Source organism: Astatotilapia calliptera, chromosome 22 (assembly GCF_900246225.1).
Source record: "Astatotilapia calliptera chromosome 22, fAstCal1.2, whole genome shotgun sequence".
Lineage (NCBI taxonomy): Eukaryota > Metazoa > Chordata > Actinopteri > Cichliformes > Cichlidae > Astatotilapia > Astatotilapia calliptera.
Genome location: NC_039322.1, coordinates 26710678 through 26730741, shown reverse-complemented (window position 1 = coordinate 26730741; position 20064 = coordinate 26710678). Strand labels below are relative to the sequence as shown.

General features: G+C 39.3%; 2 protein-coding genes across 6 annotated transcripts in view; both read right to left on the bottom strand.

Moving 5' to 3' along the window:
- Positions 1–7770, bottom strand: part of col22a1 (collagen, type XXII, alpha 1) — a 70301-nt gene extending 62531 nt beyond the window's left edge. For 3 of the 5 annotated variants that reach the window (XM_026156131.1, XM_026156134.1, XM_026156136.1), the window contains exons 1-4: positions 7279–7770; positions 6935–7029; positions 2802–2950; positions 2142–2708 (exon numbers count right to left, since the gene is read on the bottom strand). In XM_026156131.1, coding sequence (XP_026011916.1) covers positions 2142–2708; positions 2802–2892 — 658 coding nt within the window. In that variant the 5' untranslated portion in view covers positions 2893–2950; positions 6935–7029; positions 7279–7770. The remainder of the gene's footprint in view (positions 1–2141; positions 2709–2801; positions 2951–6934; positions 7030–7278) is intronic. The other 2 variants (XM_026156132.1, XM_026156133.1) reach the window with 2 other exon arrangements.
- A 4905-nt stretch (positions 7771–12675) lies between these two features.
- Positions 12676–17122, bottom strand: LOC113014704 (uncharacterized). The gene is made up of 2 exons (XM_026156399.1): positions 16961–17122; positions 12676–15386 (listed from the first exon to the last, which is right to left on the bottom strand). Exons 1-2 carry the CDS (start codon positions 17108–17110, stop codon positions 14463–14465), a joined length of 1074 nt encoding a protein of 357 aa, XP_026012184.1. The 5' UTR covers positions 17111–17122; the 3' UTR covers positions 12676–14462.
- Positions 17123–20064: the final 2942 nt, after the last annotated feature.

Below are 20064 nucleotides of genomic sequence, written 5' to 3'. Positions count from 1 at the left end.
ATCTGTATCCTCCACTCTTTGAAACTCACCCTGATGGGCTCCCTTGTGTTAACTTTCAGTCAACAGCAGCAGATCCAAATCATGTTACCCTTTGGAATCACTATATCATGAAACCTGTTATTATGTCATTGATTTGTCTAACCCTGAATGCTATCCTGAATATATTATCTGACAAGTGAGACACTCCAAATTCCCTATTATTTGCTAAAAATCCCATTTGTTTTCCAATTCACAGCTGTAAAAATCTTCACTGCAGAAAGGCTTTTAACCTGTAGCACTGATTATGAGCGCCTGTCAGCTCTTGAATACTTTATCATGCCCCAAGTAGTAGAATTATTTCAGTTTCTTGTGCATTGTTTTTAATTTGGGCTTGACATTTTTCATTGGGAGCAAAGCTGGAGGAGACTGTTTTTTGCTTGTGTCTGCTTGTGCCTTAATTTAAAAAACAAAATTTTTAGACGTTAGATAGGACCTTTGGCTTATACTGTTCATAAAGCGAAATTCAGCCAAAAATGACCATTCTATAAAATATATATAAGCACATCACTCATTTTTTTTAAAGACAGTGATGACACTTGAGCATGCTAAATACTTGAGCTACCCTCAGATTTGTGGCCCTAAGGCTATAATTTGGCTATGAGTTAAAGTGGAAGCAGTGTAAAACTTGCCTTTGGGAATGAATCTCTGATACAGAAGTATCATCAAAAATGTATGCATTGCATGTGGCATCTGTTTTCAGCCATAAACTGGTAAATTATTCATTTTTGCTATTAGCTGTGTTTCCTGTCACTATTATAGCTTGTGAATTTTTAAACACCACCTGGGTGCCCCTTGTCTGTTATGTGGAGAACGGGCACGTAAGGTCAAATATGCAATCTTAGGGTTTTTGTGTTCTTAGGTGAGGCCACACATGCTCTGTCGAATCAGTGTAGCACAGAATAAATAGTGTCCATTTTTAAAACTATAGATTAAAAGGTGAAAACATCTAACATGGACATTTGAGCCACTGTAGCTGACCCACTTGAAACATTCGAGCTATAATTTTCTTGGTGAAAATAACTCACATCGCTCAGGCAGCCAGTTTTGCTGACCACTGATGTACTTGGAGGCTCACCCGTGGTGATTTTAGAGATTATAGAAAGAAAACACTGAAACTTTTTTTACCTGACTGAATTTAGCCTTTGGCTTGCTGAAGTTGATAAAGTATGGTTTAAAAATACAATCTTATCGGGTGCCTTGTTCAAAACCTATGAGTCAAGAGTCAGAGGTTACTGGCTTTAAGACAAAACTACAAGCTGCCTTTAAAGCACAAGGGGTATGTAACTTTGTAACATGATACCCCCTCAAAAAAGAATGAAGGCATTTTAGTCTTACTCATCACATTCTTGACAGGAATCACTGCTTTTGCCTGACAAGTTAGCACCAGGTTAAAATAAAAGTTGAGGGTTTGTCATTGCTCATCCTTAAGCAAACCATGTAATCATGTCATTTCCATTTTAGTATTTCTTGTTCGTGGTTAAGACTCATGGCATCCCTTTCTTTCCAGTCTGGCTAATTTTAGGCAGGAATTTTAAGCGTTGGCGCGGGAAGCATCCATCATCCCCATAAAAATGCTAGCAAACGGATGGGTCCCTGCTTCGCTACAAAGCTAAAAAAGTTGTTAAGATAGAATATTATAAGTCTATTTTAACTGATTAAGTTAGCAGTGTAAACTGTTTTGTGTCCATGTTGAAACATTTTCTCAACACACCAGTGGAGAAAGCATTGAGGTTAACACTAAGACAAGCTTTTTTACTGCTAAATGCCTCTGCAGTATAGCAGCAGTCGAAAAGGCAGCTGTACCACAGATATGTCTTGGTCGGGAAACTGTCATTTATGAGCTAATTTTTGCAACAGCTTCATATTCAGTCACAAGAAGTCGGGATAGCTCAGTGTGCATGTGCATCTCTGTGTGGTCGGGGTGGGGTTTTGTGGTTAGGGTCTTTCCTCTTTTCACAGTGGTTAAAAGGTTAAAATAAGAGTCAGTTTGATGAAGTGCATATTGCAACTGAGGCAGGCTGTTCAAAGTATAACTTCAAAAAGAAGCCATGCGGCATGCAGTGTGAGTGTTTTGTTGGCAGTGGTCCCGATGGCTGACTTACTCTCACACAGCCTCCTCCTCAGCCTGTCCCTGATCTTGTCAATGGCATTGAAGTCTGTAACGTGGAAAACATGGGCATTCTTTGGCTCCGCTGCAATCTCTTCCAGCTCCTCCTTCAGAGCCTCCCCTATGCCCACAGCAAACATCCTGATGTCCGCTTTGGCAGCTTTCTTGGACGGCTCCAAAACATAATCCTGGCTTCGGCCATCTGTGAGAAGAATGGCTACCTTCTGAATGCCTCTGGCGACCGGCCTCGCTCCATTCTGCACTGTGAAGATGTTGCTGGTTGTGTAGTTGATAGCATCCCCAGTCATTGTATTTCCCCCCAGGTAGCGTATGTTGCTTGCAGCTCGCTTCACATCTTCCAGGGTCTTGTGTTGCCCTAGGTTGAACTCAGTGGTTGGTCTGTCACTGTAGCGAACCACGGCTACCCTTGTCTTGTCAGGTGCTACATCAAAAGACTCCACCAGGTTAGACACCCATTGCCTAATCTTCTCAAAGTTCTCCTTTCCAACACTGGATGAGGTATCCAGGATAAAAGCCAAGTCATAGTGGACGTTTTTACAACCTAGAGAAGGCAGATGCAGCAAGGATTTTAACACATACAGTAAATGTTCTAAGGCTGCTATTACAACAGAAATTCTAATCCTAATGGTCTTACCTGCTCTTTGTGCTTCCACCTTCTCACTGGAAAGAGTCAAGGCCAGGATGACCAAGACCAGGGTGATCCTAAATCCCAGTCTTAATTCCATCTCAGCCTTGGCTTCAGTCTGTTTTGTTTAGCTTATTATAATCATCAAGTTGTTCAGTCTGTGGAGAGATAAATAAAATCATAATTCAGTTCAATTCTATTCAATTTAATTAAAAATATTTATATATTTCTATTTATTGCATTTATATTTATATTGCATCTTGCCTATTTGAGAAGTGTTTGAATTGATCTGTGAAATGTATAGTTTCTGAAAAGTGGCCAATTGACACTAGCTGAAAAAAACAAAATCTACCCTAACTCCAGATGGGTCAGGTAGAAATCCCTCTGAACGCTAGACCTATGCAATCAAAAAATGGGATTTACCGTATTTTTCGGGCCGTAAGGCGCACCAGATTATAAAGCGCATTAAGTAAAACAAAGCAGTCAGATAAGTCAACTTGCTTCCTCCACTTCCGTACCATTGATTCATTGATGTTGAATTCTATCACAGCTGCTCTATCCCCATGTTGTTGCAGTATGTTAACAATTAACCTCATATTGTGGATGGATTATCTCAATTGTTCTCCTGACTGAATCTTGGCCATGCAATTGCATTTGTCCCTAACAATCGGGAACTCTCACGTTAACCTTTATCGAGTGGAGAAAAGTTAGCGTTCATGCTCCAGCTTCACTGTGTTTGTTATGTTAACATAGCTGTGTCGCTAGCGATCACGTACCACATTATTATATACCAGCTAGCCTAACTTCAGTAACCCTACAGACATCACTGCTGTTTAGTTTTCTGTCTTCATTTATGTTGGAAGTGATAGCAGAGCTGTACGTTTTAATTTTTTCACAAATCTCTCAGTCAGAACATGCTATATCCTGTTTAGGTGGAAACTAGCAAGCTAACTTCCGGCTAACTTCTAACTCCGTCAGAATTTGATATATTATGTTTTAATGGATGCCTGGATGTTAAACCTTTTGTTACACCTGGTAAAGCAGCAACATTGACCATTTTATTAAAGATGATTTGACTTTGTGACTTGAAGCAGACGGAGTTTTGGAATAGTCCGCGAGGCTCCTGACTACAGTAGCCGTAATGCTGCGACAATCCATCAAGCGGTGTGGCTTTTTATCTTCGCAAAGTCATATTAAAACATTTTTTAACAGATTTTTGAGTGCCACGTACCTCATAAAATCGGTTTGAGGTCAGTAAGCACAACCAGAATTCAAGGCGCACCGGATTATAAGGCGCACTATTGATTTTTGAGAAAATTAAAGGATTTTAAGTGCGCCTTAAAGTGTGGAAAATACGGTATTTTCTTTACAAACAAGTCTTTACAATCATTTAACAAAGAAGGCAATTGTTAGCGTTCCAATAGCTACAATTTAAACTGCATTAGACACCTTATATGTGTCAAAGAAAAATAAAAATCTCATCTCCACTATGGTCCAGTATTTTACTGTCTCCGCTTTGGTATGAAAGCTGGAAGGAAATGTCGTTCATTCTTAGGACATGATAATTGAAACCTAAGACTAAAATACACACTTTTTTGTTTTATAGCAGCAGTGAATACTTCATCCAGAGAAAAACTGGACTTGGTAAAGAGTGTTGGAATTTGCTGCATATATATAAACTCCAACCACATAAGGACAACGTCAGGTCTGTGATGTTTTCTGATGATAAACTGCAAAAGTTAACCAAAGTAATTTCTTACTCTTTAAAACATGCATTTAAACACACATCTAACTGCTACAGTGCCATTTTTACAGGTTTGATCATGTTGTAGAAGACATCAGTCTGCCTCTGTTTGAATCATTTTTATGCTGTTGTCTCTGGGTGGCACTGAGAGGAGCCTGTCTTTTAAACAAAATACTATTCTTGATCTTATTTTACACAAGTGGTTGTGTTGCCTGCTATTAAGATTGATGTGTGGCTGACTGTAGCCATAACACAGGCTCATCCTGATCTCATTGCAGGGGGTTTGTGGGGGAAGTTGAGGAAAGTCTGAGTAATGCACAGCTTGGAAAGCAATAATATAAACCATCTTTTACTGTTGGGATATTTTCACTCAATTGTGCTTTTAATGTATGTTTTCCAGAAAGAAAAAGATACATTTTTGGTGGTGGATAGTAACTTTTAACTTCCAGAAATAAAGCAGTGCTGTGTAGTTTTCCTATAACGGAAGGAGCAGGTAATTCACCTTTTACATTCCTAACAGTCATTAGAAAACTTGATATTGATATATATATTTTTTTAAAAAGAAGCTTAAAACACATTATTTTAGAAGGTTTTGTGTCTCAACAATCTGGTGAAGTGTTGGCAACAAATAAACATCTCTGGGGTTGAAAAGTTCAGCCAAAATGTCAAACACTTTAGTTGATCCATCAGGTAGCCATCAGTGAGTCAACATAGAGTCCCATGTTGAAATGCCCAACTTCAGTGAAGAAATTAACATGTTTGGTTCAAACAAAAAACAAACAAAAAAAACCCATCATCTTTTGGGCATTTTGGATAGTTTGTCCCTTCATAAAAACTACAGAGGTTGTTGAACTGAACCAAACCTCTGGCTGCTTGTGATGATTTTGCATCACAAATCCAAGAAATAACTTCAGTTTATGTGGGTAAATATCAGTTTGTTACTGTACGTAGCACTGATTAACAGGTATCTGCATCTATGTGTTGCATCTGTACATGCCCTAAAATGCATGCAACTTATCAGTCCAGTCACATCTCTGAATAAAATAATTTGTTACGCAAAAAAAAAAAACTCAGTTAAAATGGTAATGTTGAGGCTTCAAGATGCACGCAAACAGTGGCTATGCCCACTCTGTGGTGGGTGCTGGACTTCACTGAGCACATTAAAACATTAGGATTGCTTATGTTATAAGGTAGACCTTAGTCACATACTGCCACTCAGTGATAGTTTCAAAAAAGTGTGATGCAAACTGGAAACAAAGACTATTCGGCTGCTAAATAAAAGTTGTTTCTTACAAATGAAATTTTACTTTGAAGGCAAACATTCTCTGTAGCCAGGTTGTGTAAGACTTGTCACAGTTTCACAAGTATTTGCAGACAGGTCAGCATTTTCTATACAAACTACAGTGATCCTAGCAATCTGCCAGCAGCCAACGAACTTGCAATGAGGTTTTCGGTTCAACCTTGTATAAATCTTTTGAACCAGTTTCACTTAGTGATGCCAAGCACCTTCCTGCAGCCACTCATCAACTGCTAGGGAATACACTTTTTTCCTAGTGACCAGGCGATCACCAACTGATCTGGCCTTGGCAACTTTCATGAAGGAATGAATGGGAGGAAAGTTAACCGTAATATCCTTCGAGCAGGTAGGTAAATTTTGTATCATCTAAATAAAGCTAGGCTATCTGTTTCCAGTTGTTATGCTAGGCAGAGCTAGTCACCTCCAAGCTGTCAATCTGTTGATTCAGTTCTTGGCATGAAAACCTGACAACCGGTGTTGTCCAAAATGTCAAGCTAATCATTTACTCGGATTAGCTAGACTTTTTAGGACTATAGTGGAGAATGAAGTATAATGAAAGAGCATTAAGTAAACGTAACTACAGCAAATGTAAGAATATATTATTTTAAATTACAAAATGATCTAAACAGAAAGTCAGGAAATATTGTGGTGGGACTCGACAGCCTGTTGACTGTGCTTTAGCTTCTATGTAGTCTGTGACATAGAAAGTTCACTGTGGGTTGTACAAACTTCTTTAGCGTATGGTATTGCCCTTATCTGATTCTCCACTGGGCTATTTCTGCTACTTGGTTTCAATGTTGCTATTAATGAATAAAACAGGCACTTTAGCTAAATTACTGTAATTGGTCCAATTAGTGTGCATTTAACATCTAAGAAATTCAGCCCAAAGAGCAATGAAAAAAAACTACAAAAAATCTCAGCTGCTCAGCTGAATGACATTTAGTTTCAAGCTCCTAATCGTCATTACTCTGTATGTCAAACAGATTATAATTTATCGTTCTTTCATCACTTATTATATAAAACGTGGAGCTGAATTAATCTGCAGTTTTACGTAGCTACAGTATCTGACTGAAGCTAAAAACAGGATATCAACATCCCAACCTGGGACCAGATTCCTTACAAACAGCACGTCTGTATCACCAGGCCTGTTTCCACTTCGTCTCTTGATGGTTGACCTGGGACTGCAGTGTAGATGTCTATAACAGAAGCACCACGTTTATCATTCCCGCAATGCAAAAAACAGAGAAAGGCCTTTTTTTTATGTGCAACCAAAGGAGAGGAGGGGGAAAAAGTATGTTTTCTGATAGCAGATCTGAGCAACACATAAACACAAAAAAAGCCAATAATTCAGAACTGCTAAAGAATAAAAAAGCATTTCAGAGGCGTTTTAAGGAAGCAGAATACGCAGTAATACATGGAAGACTTCATGACTTTTTTCCCCTTACCTGGCCTGTCACTCAGTCAGTGTCGCTGGAGGTGTCTCTCTTTCTGTCTTTGCCTCCAGCGCTCACACCCTGAATCAGCACTGGGAAAGCATCATTATCACTTGATAATAATCCAAACTGTCACCCCTGCAGGCATCAGAACTCACGAAGGGATTATAATATAATCCAGGGAGACAATCCAGTGCAGAGTGTTGTTAAAAAGTGAGGTGAGCTTCAGCAACCTTGTGGATGAGTGGACAAGGTGGGAGGGAACTGCAAAGGGGGAAAGTGTAGGGTTTCACTTGGGGACGAGGCAGCTTCTACTGTTCTTGACTGGGCTGTGCTCTCACATAAAAAAGGCAAAGAGGCACAGCCAATTATAGAGCCAACTTTATGGATATTTTTGTCCTTTTTTTCCTCTCTGCCTCTCTCTCTCTCTCTGTCCTCCGTAGCTGCACCCATCTGAGGTGTTGCCCTTAAAGTAGAGGCATGGCTTCTTGGCAACCACCTCAACTGTCCAGCCGTTGCCACTGTTATAGCCACAACGGAGCCGCCCTGGGGCTGGCGGTGGGCTGGGCCTTATTGGCTTCTACCAGCAACACACTTTTAGAAAAAGGCTGTATTTAAGTTGGGGAAATGATTACAGAACACTTGTGCTTTCAGCTTTGTGTTGAATGGCTGTCCTTGCACTGGCTTATAGTAAAGCTCTGTGATCTATATGTTATGCTGTTTTTCTTGGTTTACACTCATGTCAGACCGCACACATTTCATTTAATATACATTTTTATCATATGAAATATATACTTGTATCCAAATTGATATGTCTCCTTGACTTTATGGTTTCTCATGTTTTTTTCTCCCAATTTAATGTTTTTAATGTTTTTTTTTTCTTTCCTTGGGATGTTTTAGTGCTTCCTTTTTGTGACATCCCAAGTTTCCTCAGATAGGATGAAAGATTTATTCATGTTTGAATCAGCAGAAGAAAATGGATGGATAATTGGATGGATGGGCTGTGTATAAAAGTACAGTGCAGGTGTGGGCAATTCATTTCCCCAAGGGGCCACATCAGAAATCAGGACCGCTAAGCTGAAATCAATTCTACTCAACATTAATTTTATCTCTTTATAAACTGTTACTGGTAAGAGTAGATGTTGCAATTAAGGAATGAGAAGACAAAATATTTGTGGTAAAAATGCCAACATTCTATCATATTACAGCAACATTCGCAAAAGCAGTTCTGAATAAAATGTGTATGCTTTCACAAACTTTCAAAGACTTTCAACTTTATTCAACTTGGTATTGCATTTTCACTTGAAGTTACTTCATCTTTAGTTCTTGTTCCTTCCTTAGTGAGAAAAGGTTAATCTGTGCTTGAACAAATGGATTAACGTCAATGATTGAGGTGAAAATTCAAAAGACAGTACAGCAACAGCAAGGTCTGCCTTCCATTCTGTATCTGAAAGCTCTTTGCCTTTCTTCTCACAAAACATTTAAGTCACTTCACTGAAGTCAGAGGTAAAGCCATGTGCTTAATTTGTGGAGAGCACATTGCAAAGTTTTAGAAAGGTTATGGACCTGACAACAGAAATCTGTGAGTTGTGTGTGAAGAAAGGCAAAGAGCTTTCAGAATGGAAGGCAGATCCAGCATTTGCTATACTGTCTTTTAAAATTTCACCTCAGTCAAAGTTGTACATTACAATACATTAACAAATGTATTAAACCACTTGACATAAAAACAAGAAAACACAAAGATTTTCAGAAATCTGTCGAGACTTCTTTAAAACTGAACATTATACTGTTATTTATCAGGCCAATCACATAAGTTGAAGTTTGTACACCCAAATTTGAGCCAGCACTAGTACACTTCTCTGAGAAGCCTCAAATTAATTGAGCACAGCATACAACCACTAAAAGTAACTTTGTAACATATGGAACTAGTATATAATTTTAAAAAATCTGTTTCTTTCTGTTCAAATGATACATTTGAAAATGTAGATATCAGCAATATTTCTATTTTAGCTTTATTAAATTCCTTTTGATTAAAGAGTTTTTACATGTAGTGTTGGATTAACCTTTGCAGAAACATAAAAAATGTTTTTGGTAGTTACCAGTTTTGTTCATTTAGGTCAGTCTAATGAATGTGTTAAGCGCTCAATAACTATTTAACTCGTCATTTCTTATCAGTCTTATACGAGCCACTTAGCGACAATCAAACAGCCGGAAGTGGCCCGGGCAGTACAGCATCCAGAACTCGTCTCCAACCACCCAAAGCTCCCAAAAGTCACCAGATCATGTACAAATGAGAAGGTTGATGGTTCGATCTCTGGCTGCTCTAGTTTGCATGATAATGTATCATCGGACAAGATACCGAATTGCTCCTGATGCATTCATTAGGAAAAGTGCATCTGTGAAAGAGGCATGTTGAATAAAGTGATTTCACTGCTCAAATAGAGTACTATATAAGAACCAGTCCACTTACCTCTCTCTGTTGGCATACCTGTCAATCAAAATGTCCACCACTACTACCATGACTTTAAGTCTCACCAGTATAGGAATGGAAGAATTACAACAACAAAATCACTCAGTACACTTGTTATGAAGCAGAAAACTCCTTAAGTTGGACATGCTGACATGGCCATTTGAAGGGATTGACTCACTTTTGGAGCCTGCCTCGAGAGGACTATGAAAGAACTACAGTTTTGTTTTTTTGTTGTTTTGTTTTTTTCATTTATCATTGGTTTCATTTTTTCAGCCCTAGAGGCTGCCACTTGGACCAAACACATTTTTTTTTACCAACCATCCAATCCCATTTGATAGATAACTGTGCCTGTGCTCTGATTTGACAGACCGGTGATTCAGTGTGGGCTCCAGGCACTTGTAGAGTTATTGCTGCTGGGCCATGAGCCTTTAAATACATAAAAAGTTTCCTTCTCGTTTTTTTTTTTTAAAATATGAAATCACATCAACTATTCTGAAGTTTTAGAAAGGCTTTGATTTACAGTAGTAGAAGACTGCTGTGATTCACATTTCTCTGTACAGTGATGTCTTTATCATGCGTGGTCATGCTCCTCGACAGTGACCACACAACACTGTGGTCATGCCATACGTCATGTTTCGTGCAGTTGTCTCCACATGCTTTTACGCCACCTTAGAATACAGCCAAATCTTGTGCGGCGCAGTCAAGGCACCTTAATGCTCCAAAGTCAGTATTTGAATGTCATGGACAACAACATTAGCCATTCCACTGAGCCCTATTTACAGTGTCTTTGTAGCTGAGGCAAGTGAGCACAGGCCGGGCTATGTATAGGCTCAGTGTGAAGTGGATGAAGTAGGCTGACGATTCAGGGCAGATGCACACGATGAGTGATGGTGTCAGTCTGAGAAACCGTCTGTCGCCTTGTGTGAGAGGGCTAAAGAGTTGACCAGCATGTTTGGTGAGTGAGAGGCTGAAGGCATCATGTAGTGTTGGAGAAAGCCATCTGTCATGCAACCGACAGCCAGGCTTACTGATACAGGCTTACTCTCACAATGTGCTTCCAGTTTTTGTCTGAGAGTTAGTGGTCGAGCAGACAATCTTTAAGAATGAATTTCTCACATATTTTACCATTTTATCTTAGTGAAAGTATCATGTTCATTTGGCCTATTCAATTCAATTTTATTTATATAGCGCCAAATCACAACAAAAGTCGCCTCAAGGCGCTTCATAGATACAGAGAAAAACCCAACAATCATATGACCCCCTATGAGCAAGCACTTTGGCGACAGTGGGAAGGAAAAACTCCCTTTTAACAGGAAGAAACCTCCGGCAGAACCAGGCTCAGGGAGGGGCGGGGCCATCTGCTGCGACTGGTTGGGGTGAGAGAAGGAAGACAGGATAAAAGACATGCTGTGGAAGAGAGACAGAGGTCAATAGCAGATATGATTCAATGCAGAGAGGTCTGTTAATACATAGTGAGTGAGAAAGGTGACTGGAAAGGAAAAACTCAATGCATTATGACAGGTTGTGTAAAGCGCTTTGGGGTCCTTACGGACTAGAAAAGCGCTATACAAATACAGGCCATTTACCATTTTGATAAAGTCTACTCTCCACTGCTGTGTAATCAAATTATTGTAAATGTGTGTAATTATTTGGAAAAAGAAAAGTTTTGAGTCTTTTCTGTGAGAAACCAGCTGACCTGAACAACATAGCTTGGTTTATGCCACATTACTTAAGAGTAGCATGTACGGTACTTAAGAGTTCTTCAACATCACATCACAACATCGCAAAACTATCGTCACACAATTTAGTATGACATTGAATTCTTTTAATATTTGACTAGTGATTCCATACAAGCAGTTTTCATGTTCCAGTGAGCATCTATAAGTCCTGAAAAAGGCCACACCCTGAACAAGCTGCCATCCTATTGCAGTGCTAAGACACAGAAATATACAACCATTCACACTCATGTTTTCCAGTGAGAAGTGAAAATAAAGTTATGGCTCTTTCCTTATTTATTTAGGTAAAAGATTCAAAATAACTGGCAGGATTTATTATTATGACTTTAATCTCAGAATTCAGATTTTTTTCTCAGAATTCTGGAAAAGAAAAAAAAGACGTGCCCACTTTTTCTTCTGGTGGCCCTAATCGTCTTCCGTACATTTGAGAGGAGACCTGTTGTGCTGAAATTATGTCGACCAGATCAGGTAGACATCAGTAACCACTGTTACATGTCAGGCCAATTCCAATGATTCACAGATTTGTGACATCTTCCTGTCTGTGAGAGCTCACAGCTGTCCTACTGTCATCATAAAAGTATTGGAGTTCTCCGGCACTTTATGCATGTTTTCTGTTGAATTACCCACATTCCAGTTTAGATTCACTTATAGAATATCCCAGGCTCTCTTCGACTTCAGCTCCTCATCTTTTGAAGCTAGGAGGTTCACATGAGCTCTCTGTATATTTCTCATGACTCCCTTGAAAAGCATCTTTTTGCCCGAACTTTTCCTGGTGCAGACTCGTCTCTGTCCATTCTCAAAGATGGCAATCTCCTCCATGATGTCGAGACTTGTTCAGAGACATTTTTTGATGACAGAACAGAGAGCATCTCAGTCCTTGAATAACTGAGTTTTTAGTCAGATGATTGGTGGAAAAGAACTCAAAAGTATGAAGGAACAAATCATGTGTTTTGTCCTTATGTTTATTCCAGTTTTCTGGTCCCTGCCTGCTTTTTCCCACAGACAAGACTATATACAGACCAAAGACAGTATAAAAGATGGATCATGTTTTACAATCCAAACAAATGTTGAATCAGATTGTGAACCTGAACGCTCTCCAGCTAACAACTTGTGATTAGCATACTGGGGATAATTCAATTCAGTTCAATTAAATTTTATTTATTTAGCACCAAATCACAACAACAGTTGCCTCAGTGTGCTTTACATTGTAAGATAAAGATCCTACAATATTACAAAGAAAACAGAGAAAACCAGAATAATCTCCATGATGCCCCATCAGCAAGCGCTTTGGAGACAAATCTCCCTTTCAGAAATTAATTATTTAATCAGTATGACCTGAAACCCGCAACTAGGGCTATAAAATCACTAGCAGTGTTTACAGGGGTCACAGTTTCAGAGAGCTGAGAGTCGTTTTCAGTCCGTCTGTGAGCCACACTGGTTTCAAAACACCTCAATGGCATCTGCCACTGAACCTGAATGACAAAGACAGCTACTTTCTGTACCATAAAACTTCTTACTGTTCCAGGGTATCACTCTTGAGGGCCGCCCTTCAGTAGAGTCTGTGAAATTAGTTCTTGTCATTGTTGACTTGTGTAGTGTTGTACTTAGACTGCCCTCAGAGGTCAAACACACTGCAGCTTAAGAAAAACTGGCAAATAGAAAAATGGTGCAAAGACAAACAGAACACAATGGATGTTCAATAAAACAAGAGAAATAGCAATAAAATGTAATAGCTGCGGAAGTGAAAGAAACCAAAACATACTGAAGATCGCACTGAAACAAGGACTTTTACTAGAAAGTCTGATGTGATGTGTAGAAGGTTCTTTACTAGAGAGGTTAACTTCTTAATATACAAACATGTTGTTTGTGCTTTGTTTTTTCTTATTAGTGGGGTCCACAAGAGACAGCACTGCATATGCAGATTTTTAATGAGTGGAAAAACACTGCAAACAGTTATATCATTGATTTTGTTGCAGGTTTGGCTTGAAAAGTTTTACTTTTCTTGTTTAGTGGCTTTTATTGTTTATTCCTGGCCAGAGGTCACAGTTGGCATAGACTATAACCCTGAAAAAGCTTTTGAAGCTTTTCCTTTGGTGTTTATAAGACGCTGACTCCAAGCAGCAGATTTTCACTGCAGTAAATCTTTCAGTAACTGCTGTTTCTGACCACTTGGGGGCAGTGGAAAGAAGTTTTGGATCCACAGTCTCCTTTTTATTTCTAGAGCAAACATAGCACTTAGTTACCAAAGATAATTTAATGAATAAAGCAGACAGTATATAATGGCAGTAATGACAGTGAGCTCACGGGTTCATACTTTGGGGTGAGTTACATCTCTAATGTTACCTGCCTGGCTCGTTTCCAAAAGCCACATTAAAGCACTTCCAGGGTGGAGGAGTGTGATCAAACAACAACAAAAAACTCAGCTGGCATTCAGAAACTCCTGTAGCTGCCTATAGGTCGAATTAATTCTGCTTAGAAAAGCAGAATTGCTTTAACAAATCAGAAAGAATGATAATTTAACAAAACAAATGCGCTCCCGACCTATCTACACATCTGATCATAAACCAGGTTTTTTTCATTGCATTTTCTGTTTTTGGGCCACAAAAAAATCTTGATCCGGGTCTTTGTGCCAACAGCATGTACAATACACCCCCGAGATTTCATAAGGAGCTATTTTCACACTGGAGACATTTGAGTTAATAAAAAATAAATAAATAAGCACTGCCGAAGAGTAATCATTATGTTGTACATTCCTGCTTAAAATACTAGAAATCAGGTTTCCAGTTGGAGTACATTCCAGTCTATACCAGTCCTCTGCATGTGTGTGCTTTATGATGACATCATCCTATTTTATTAGAGACATTCCAGAGGGACTGCATTGTTATGCTTTGCGATCAAGGCTTTTTTCCTCATTAATCTGCAGTTAGCAGCACTTGGCTTCAGACTATCAAGTTCCTGTTCTCTGCTTCCACCTTCAGCTGACTGTCGGTTCAGAGTGCAGCTTGCTTACTGCCATCCTCCTCGTGGCTCTTCCTGGCACTTCCATTCTCCCAGGAGGCTGCAGGTGCAGGCGGCTGTTTGATGCCTTTCCCAACATGTGGCTGTCCTCGAAGAAGCCTCTCTCCCCGCTGCCCTTTGCCTTGGACACCTTGGACCAGCTTGCACTCATCTGCTGATAATCCTAGTGTTGACGTGTTTGAATTGCACTGATCCTCTTCTAGGCATTGTGCTCTAGGCAGCCTTAGCCGCCTCCAACCTGTCTCCTCCTGGAAGTTGCCAGGGATGTGGCACGCCGCCTCTCTGCCACATGCAGCCTGAGCTTTAATTTGAGGGAAAAATGAGGGAGGGTTAGGTTTGCTGCACAGAGGAGCTGGGGTACCTCGACACACCACATCCTCCAGATGCTTGTGTCCATCCTGCTCTATGGGGTTGGCACGCGTCAGCTGTGGCCTTGCTGATTGATTTTGCTGCTGGGCTTTGACTGGTGCAATGGAAGCAGAAGGAAATGCCTCTGCTTTTACCAGTCTTTGCCTCATGCATGATTTTGCCTTCCTCGTATGGGTCCCATCCAGCTTACAAGAGGCTGGGTTGGGTTCTTGGTGGATAAACTTAAGCTTTTCCTTCTGAGCCTCCTTCACCTTCTCTGGCAGCTCCAGCGGGGCAAGTTTCAGGGGTCGTCTGAGGGCTTGAATCTCAGTCTGGTTTTCTACGTCAGGCTTCGGAGACTTGAGAGCTAACAAGTCCAGCTGTGGCAAGCCTTCCTCGGTAGGCAAGGAGGTCACAAGGTGACCCGCTGCCTCCCTTTCATGGCCCGGTGTCTTGGAGTTGCGGCCCTTTTTAGCAGCTGGTCTCAAGTTTTGACCATTCCGATGCAACGTGGTATTTTTAGCTTGAATAGTCAACATTTCTTCTTGCTGCAAAACACCATGAACAAAAGACACGTTATTGACTCAGATGAATCATACAATAAAAAATACTGTGACTTCTACCAGTTAGAATTTTGAAAAACAACTTTTTAAGAAGACGTTTGATGGCAGTTGCGTTACTCTAAGGATGATAAATCATTTCCACAGTTAGGCTAACCCATACCCTTCTTTAAACTGAATTTTCAGCTGTTTTCTAAGAAGAAAATCACAAAATATGCTTGTTTGGTATGTGGCTGAAACACGTTCTAACTCCAACCGGGTCTCTGATGTCTCGGTGGATGTTAGGATGCTCATTAATGTTAATATGGGCAGTAACTGGGAGAGCCAGGTATCTCTGTAGCTCTTAAAAGCTCATTAGGATGGCTGTTTCGAGGAACTGTTAGGCTCAAGCCATTCTGGAAAATAACTGAACACCTGGATTCGGATCTATTTATTAACGACTGATTAATATTTACAACTGCCAACTTGAACATCTATAATAAACTGAGGAACTATTTGCTTACTTACAGCATTGGCTGTTTTAAATTTAGAAAGTCATCAATACAGATCCCTACTTTGCAGTGAGCGTTGGCTGTGGTCATAAATACACTTAATGGTGCTGTCACTGTGATCAGCATGGAAATGTAATGAAATGTTAACACATTTGTTTTTCAAATGCTGCACAGTGTCCTTTAGAACAGTGGCCACAAGCCTGAAGGCTGGGAGAACAACAAAAGGCCGTGAGATGAATATTCAGATGGAAAATCAGGAAGTTTGTGATACACGGAATGATTCCGTCTTTAGATCTATACAGTTTTTTATATACAGTTTTACTGTGTACAGTGAATCTTATTAAAATATATTTTTAGCACATGAAGGGAAAATTGCTCTTTATATGACAGAAGAACTGTTGATGACTTTACTTTTATCATATCTGCACATATAACTAAATTAAATAAATGCAACAGACAAAACTGTCTCTCAACACATCCAGTAAGATAAATATTTTCTGTTTTCACTCTTAACTTCAAAAGTTCCTCATTCCTAAGGCTTTTTAAAAGTTTATTACACTCACATCACACGCTTATGCTGCTGGGTTATTACTGCACACCAGAAATAAATAAGCTAGTACAGTTCACACGTCTTAGCTTGGGATTTTTTTTTAATTATTAATGAATTAAAGAAACATAGAATGAGAAGCAACAGATTATACTGGAAATAGTGCCTGCTCGACCAACTACACTCAAAAGAAACAAAAAGGCTTACTTTAACTAATTCAATGACATATAATTTTTCCATGTAAAATGTTCAATTTAATGAAATCTGATCAAATGAAACTTAGTTGATTGGTCTACTTTCAGTTTTTGCCGATCACATAATTTGAATAAATAAACTTTTGGTTTTTTGGAAGTTTTTTTTCGTTGTTTCATCTGGACAGTTACTGTAAAGCCATTGCTTATTATTTATGCATTATTAGAAGGTGATCTAAGACATAACTGTAAAACATGACTACATCTGCACATGCACGTTGACTTTCTCATAGATAACAAGTCACTGATGAGAATCAGTGTAAGGATACTCACAGGTTTAGCAAACATCTCTTGCTTGAACTTTTGTTGAATCATATCTCGCAGAGAGGAGCGTTCTTGTTGTCCCTGCTCCGTTGGACCGTGCCACCCGGGTGAAGGCAGTGCCACTATAGTTGCAATGGATTTTAGCAGCCTTAATGTCATTATACAGATTAGGGTCACAATAAGGCACAGTGATCTCTGCTGATCTCCAGCTTAGCAGCCAGTGTCCACACTCACTCTGAGTTCTTCTTGTTTGTTTTCATTCCCCCCAGCAGGATTTTACGCTAATAAAAAATGAGTAGCACCTTTCTGCTCAAATTATGACTGAAAAGTAGCAGTTATTTTCATTTTTCACTGACCACCAGATGGTGCCAGAGACAACCTTTGAAGAGTACTGTGACCTCACTGTTGCATACATAACAGGGCCAGCTGTGAGCTGCAAGAGACCTGCAGAAATTTGATTCTAACTTATCAAATATTAATATAATCATAAAACAAACCATGTTTTCCTCCTAAATAACAGTAAGTTTCCATTTGCACACATTATAAAAGAGCTGCTTTGCATTTTAAGATTCCAACACTTAACACATTACTATCTGGAAAATCTCTGAATACTCACAATATTATGCCGCATACATACAGCTGGAGCAAACAGGGAGTTCTGTGACAATTCGTAACCGATTGAGCTGAACATCACACAGCCTCGCGTTACATGAAGATAAAGGTGACACTGACGCAGGCTAAATTCACAGAACCTCTCTGGAATGTAAAAACGTCTGTCCAAGTTTCCTAAAAACTGAGCACCTGAATGGTGATTCTGCTTGAATTATTAATTTCATTTTGTTTTCATCTCATATGCACTGTCACAAACTGTTTGGGGTCACTAAGAAATGATCTTGCTTTTAATGTTTTCATGTTTTTACATGCAGATGCATTCAGTCTCCTTTAATCATTGATCATTTTTAATGGAATATTGGCACAAATGTACAGCAGCCATGGAGTTTTTGGTTGCTGAAAATCCAGTGGAACATTGTGTTACCTAATGCAAGTTTATCAGGGTAAAAGGCTGATCGATCATTAGAAAAACCCTTTTACAATTATGTTAGCACAGCTGAGAACTGTTCTGCTGATTAAAGAAGTCGTCAGGCTAGCTGAATGTCCGGAGCGTGAGCAATTACAAAAACAGAGTCATCTTCATTTGTTTAAAAGAAACAAAGGATATAACTCAGCGGACATGACCTAAAACATAAAAATTGTATGATATTACTTTATACTAGTCCCTTCTTAGAAGCTAAATGCCTTTAACCAATGCAGAAAGAGAAGTAGGAGACAGAACTAAGCATGAATCCCTTACAGGTTCTCAACTGGCAACATCATTAACATGTAGCAACGTATCCATGAAGCCACAGTCTCATTGTCAACAGTGAAAAGGGACGTATTGCATTGACAACTAGAGTGCTAAAAGTCTGCAAGGAGATCCTCTGAAGAAGGCAAACTTTTAAATGCTTATTTCTAACCTCGTCAGTTTCTTAGGACATTTATCTGATGTGATCATAGCTCCAATTCACTTTGCAACTCACCCAATTAATAGATTTTCATAAAAAAAATTCTCCAGACTTTTGACCTTACCCCTATGTCGTTATAAGAAACTAATAATGCTGCGGCGCAAACAGCTTTATATTCATATAAAGCTATTTGGTGATATATATATCAGACTGAACGTATGACAGATCATCTGGTTTGAAGAGTCACACATTTACTTACCAATGTAAGACGGTTCCTTTTGGTGATACTATTACATCATCTGCAGTTCACACAACACATTGTGGGATTAAAAATAAGGTGGGCAAAGAACAGATGTTTTTGTTAACTGAATTCAGCTGGCTGTGGTGTGGATATGTGGCCAAAGCTGAAATTCCTCTGATGTTCACTTCAGGCTGCCTCCACTTCACTCCAGAGAGTCACTGAAATGGACCGAGCAACCTTTATTTTTGTAGCCCTTCTTAATGAAATGATCAGGAAAAGCATCCTTTGTAAAATTCTCCTAAATCCAACATGTGGAGCGACCCACTGTGGCAATCCCTTGTAGACTGTCCAACAAGTTTTAGTTTTAGTTTTGCTGAGTGAAAGTCTGGTATTGTGTTAATCTGTAACTCATCTCTAATAAGCAGTTTGTGTCTGTGTAATAATCGCTCTACAGTTTATGGATATAGCTAGCTAATCAAGCCTGCTAGCTGTCTCCCAATTTAACATACTAATCCAGCCCCTTGTCCCATTATTTGTCCCATTTACTCCACTAAAGCAACATGTGGGGAGGTCAAAATGCTAACGTTGAGGCTTCAAAATTCAGAATTAAAATGAGTGGGTGTTGTCATGTGTTTAATTCTATCGCGTAAATGTATGTGGTTTAAAATCCAGTGTAATACTTTAAATAAAGCCCGCCCACAAAAAAATATCAATTTAACTTCACTGATTACAAAAAACAAAAGGAAATGTAAAAGAAAATGAAATTTACTGCATGATTTGTAACCTTTGCATTACCTTAAGAAAGGGGCGCTGAAGGTGCTGTGTAGCCATGTCTGCTATATTATCAATCTTCACTGGAATTACACTTTAATCCCATTTCTCTTCACTTCACACGTAATTCTTCTCTTTTTCAGTCTAAATATCTTGAGACAATCAAGACAAGACAATGATGTGCTGTGTGCTGCCTGCAGGAATATTTGCAGATCGTAATCACCCTCCTTTTGCAGCTTGGTTTAAATTTTAGCTCTATTGCTCCGACATCAGCCTCATTCACTGTATTTAGAAGCAGACTTTTCCTAAATGGATGAGACTTGTGTGAGATTAGTTGAACCATCAAATGTACAGACAGACTCAATCATCTTTTTTTTTTTTTAAAATCTCCTGTTCTCCATTGTCTTGTTCTCTTGCATCCCTCCCCTAAAAACGAAATGTCAGCACCTGCTTATTGCATCATATTATTGGTGTGGTGGAGTTGGTACCACTGCAGAACAACTTGGCTCTGCTTACATGATTATTTGAGATGCAAAATTACAGGCTTACCGCCAAGAGAAGGCCTCAACGCCCCTCTGCCACTGTTCTTATTGTGTCGC

Coding starts and splice junctions, on each gene's coding strand:
- LOC113014704 (XM_026156399.1), bottom strand. CDS start 17,110: ATGACATTAAGGCTGCTAAAATCCATTGCAACTATAGTGGCACTGCCT. Junction 15,387..16,960: donor AAGAGATGTTTGCTAAACCT/GTGAGTATCCTT, acceptor GGTGTTTTGCAG/CAAGAAGAAATGTTGACTAT.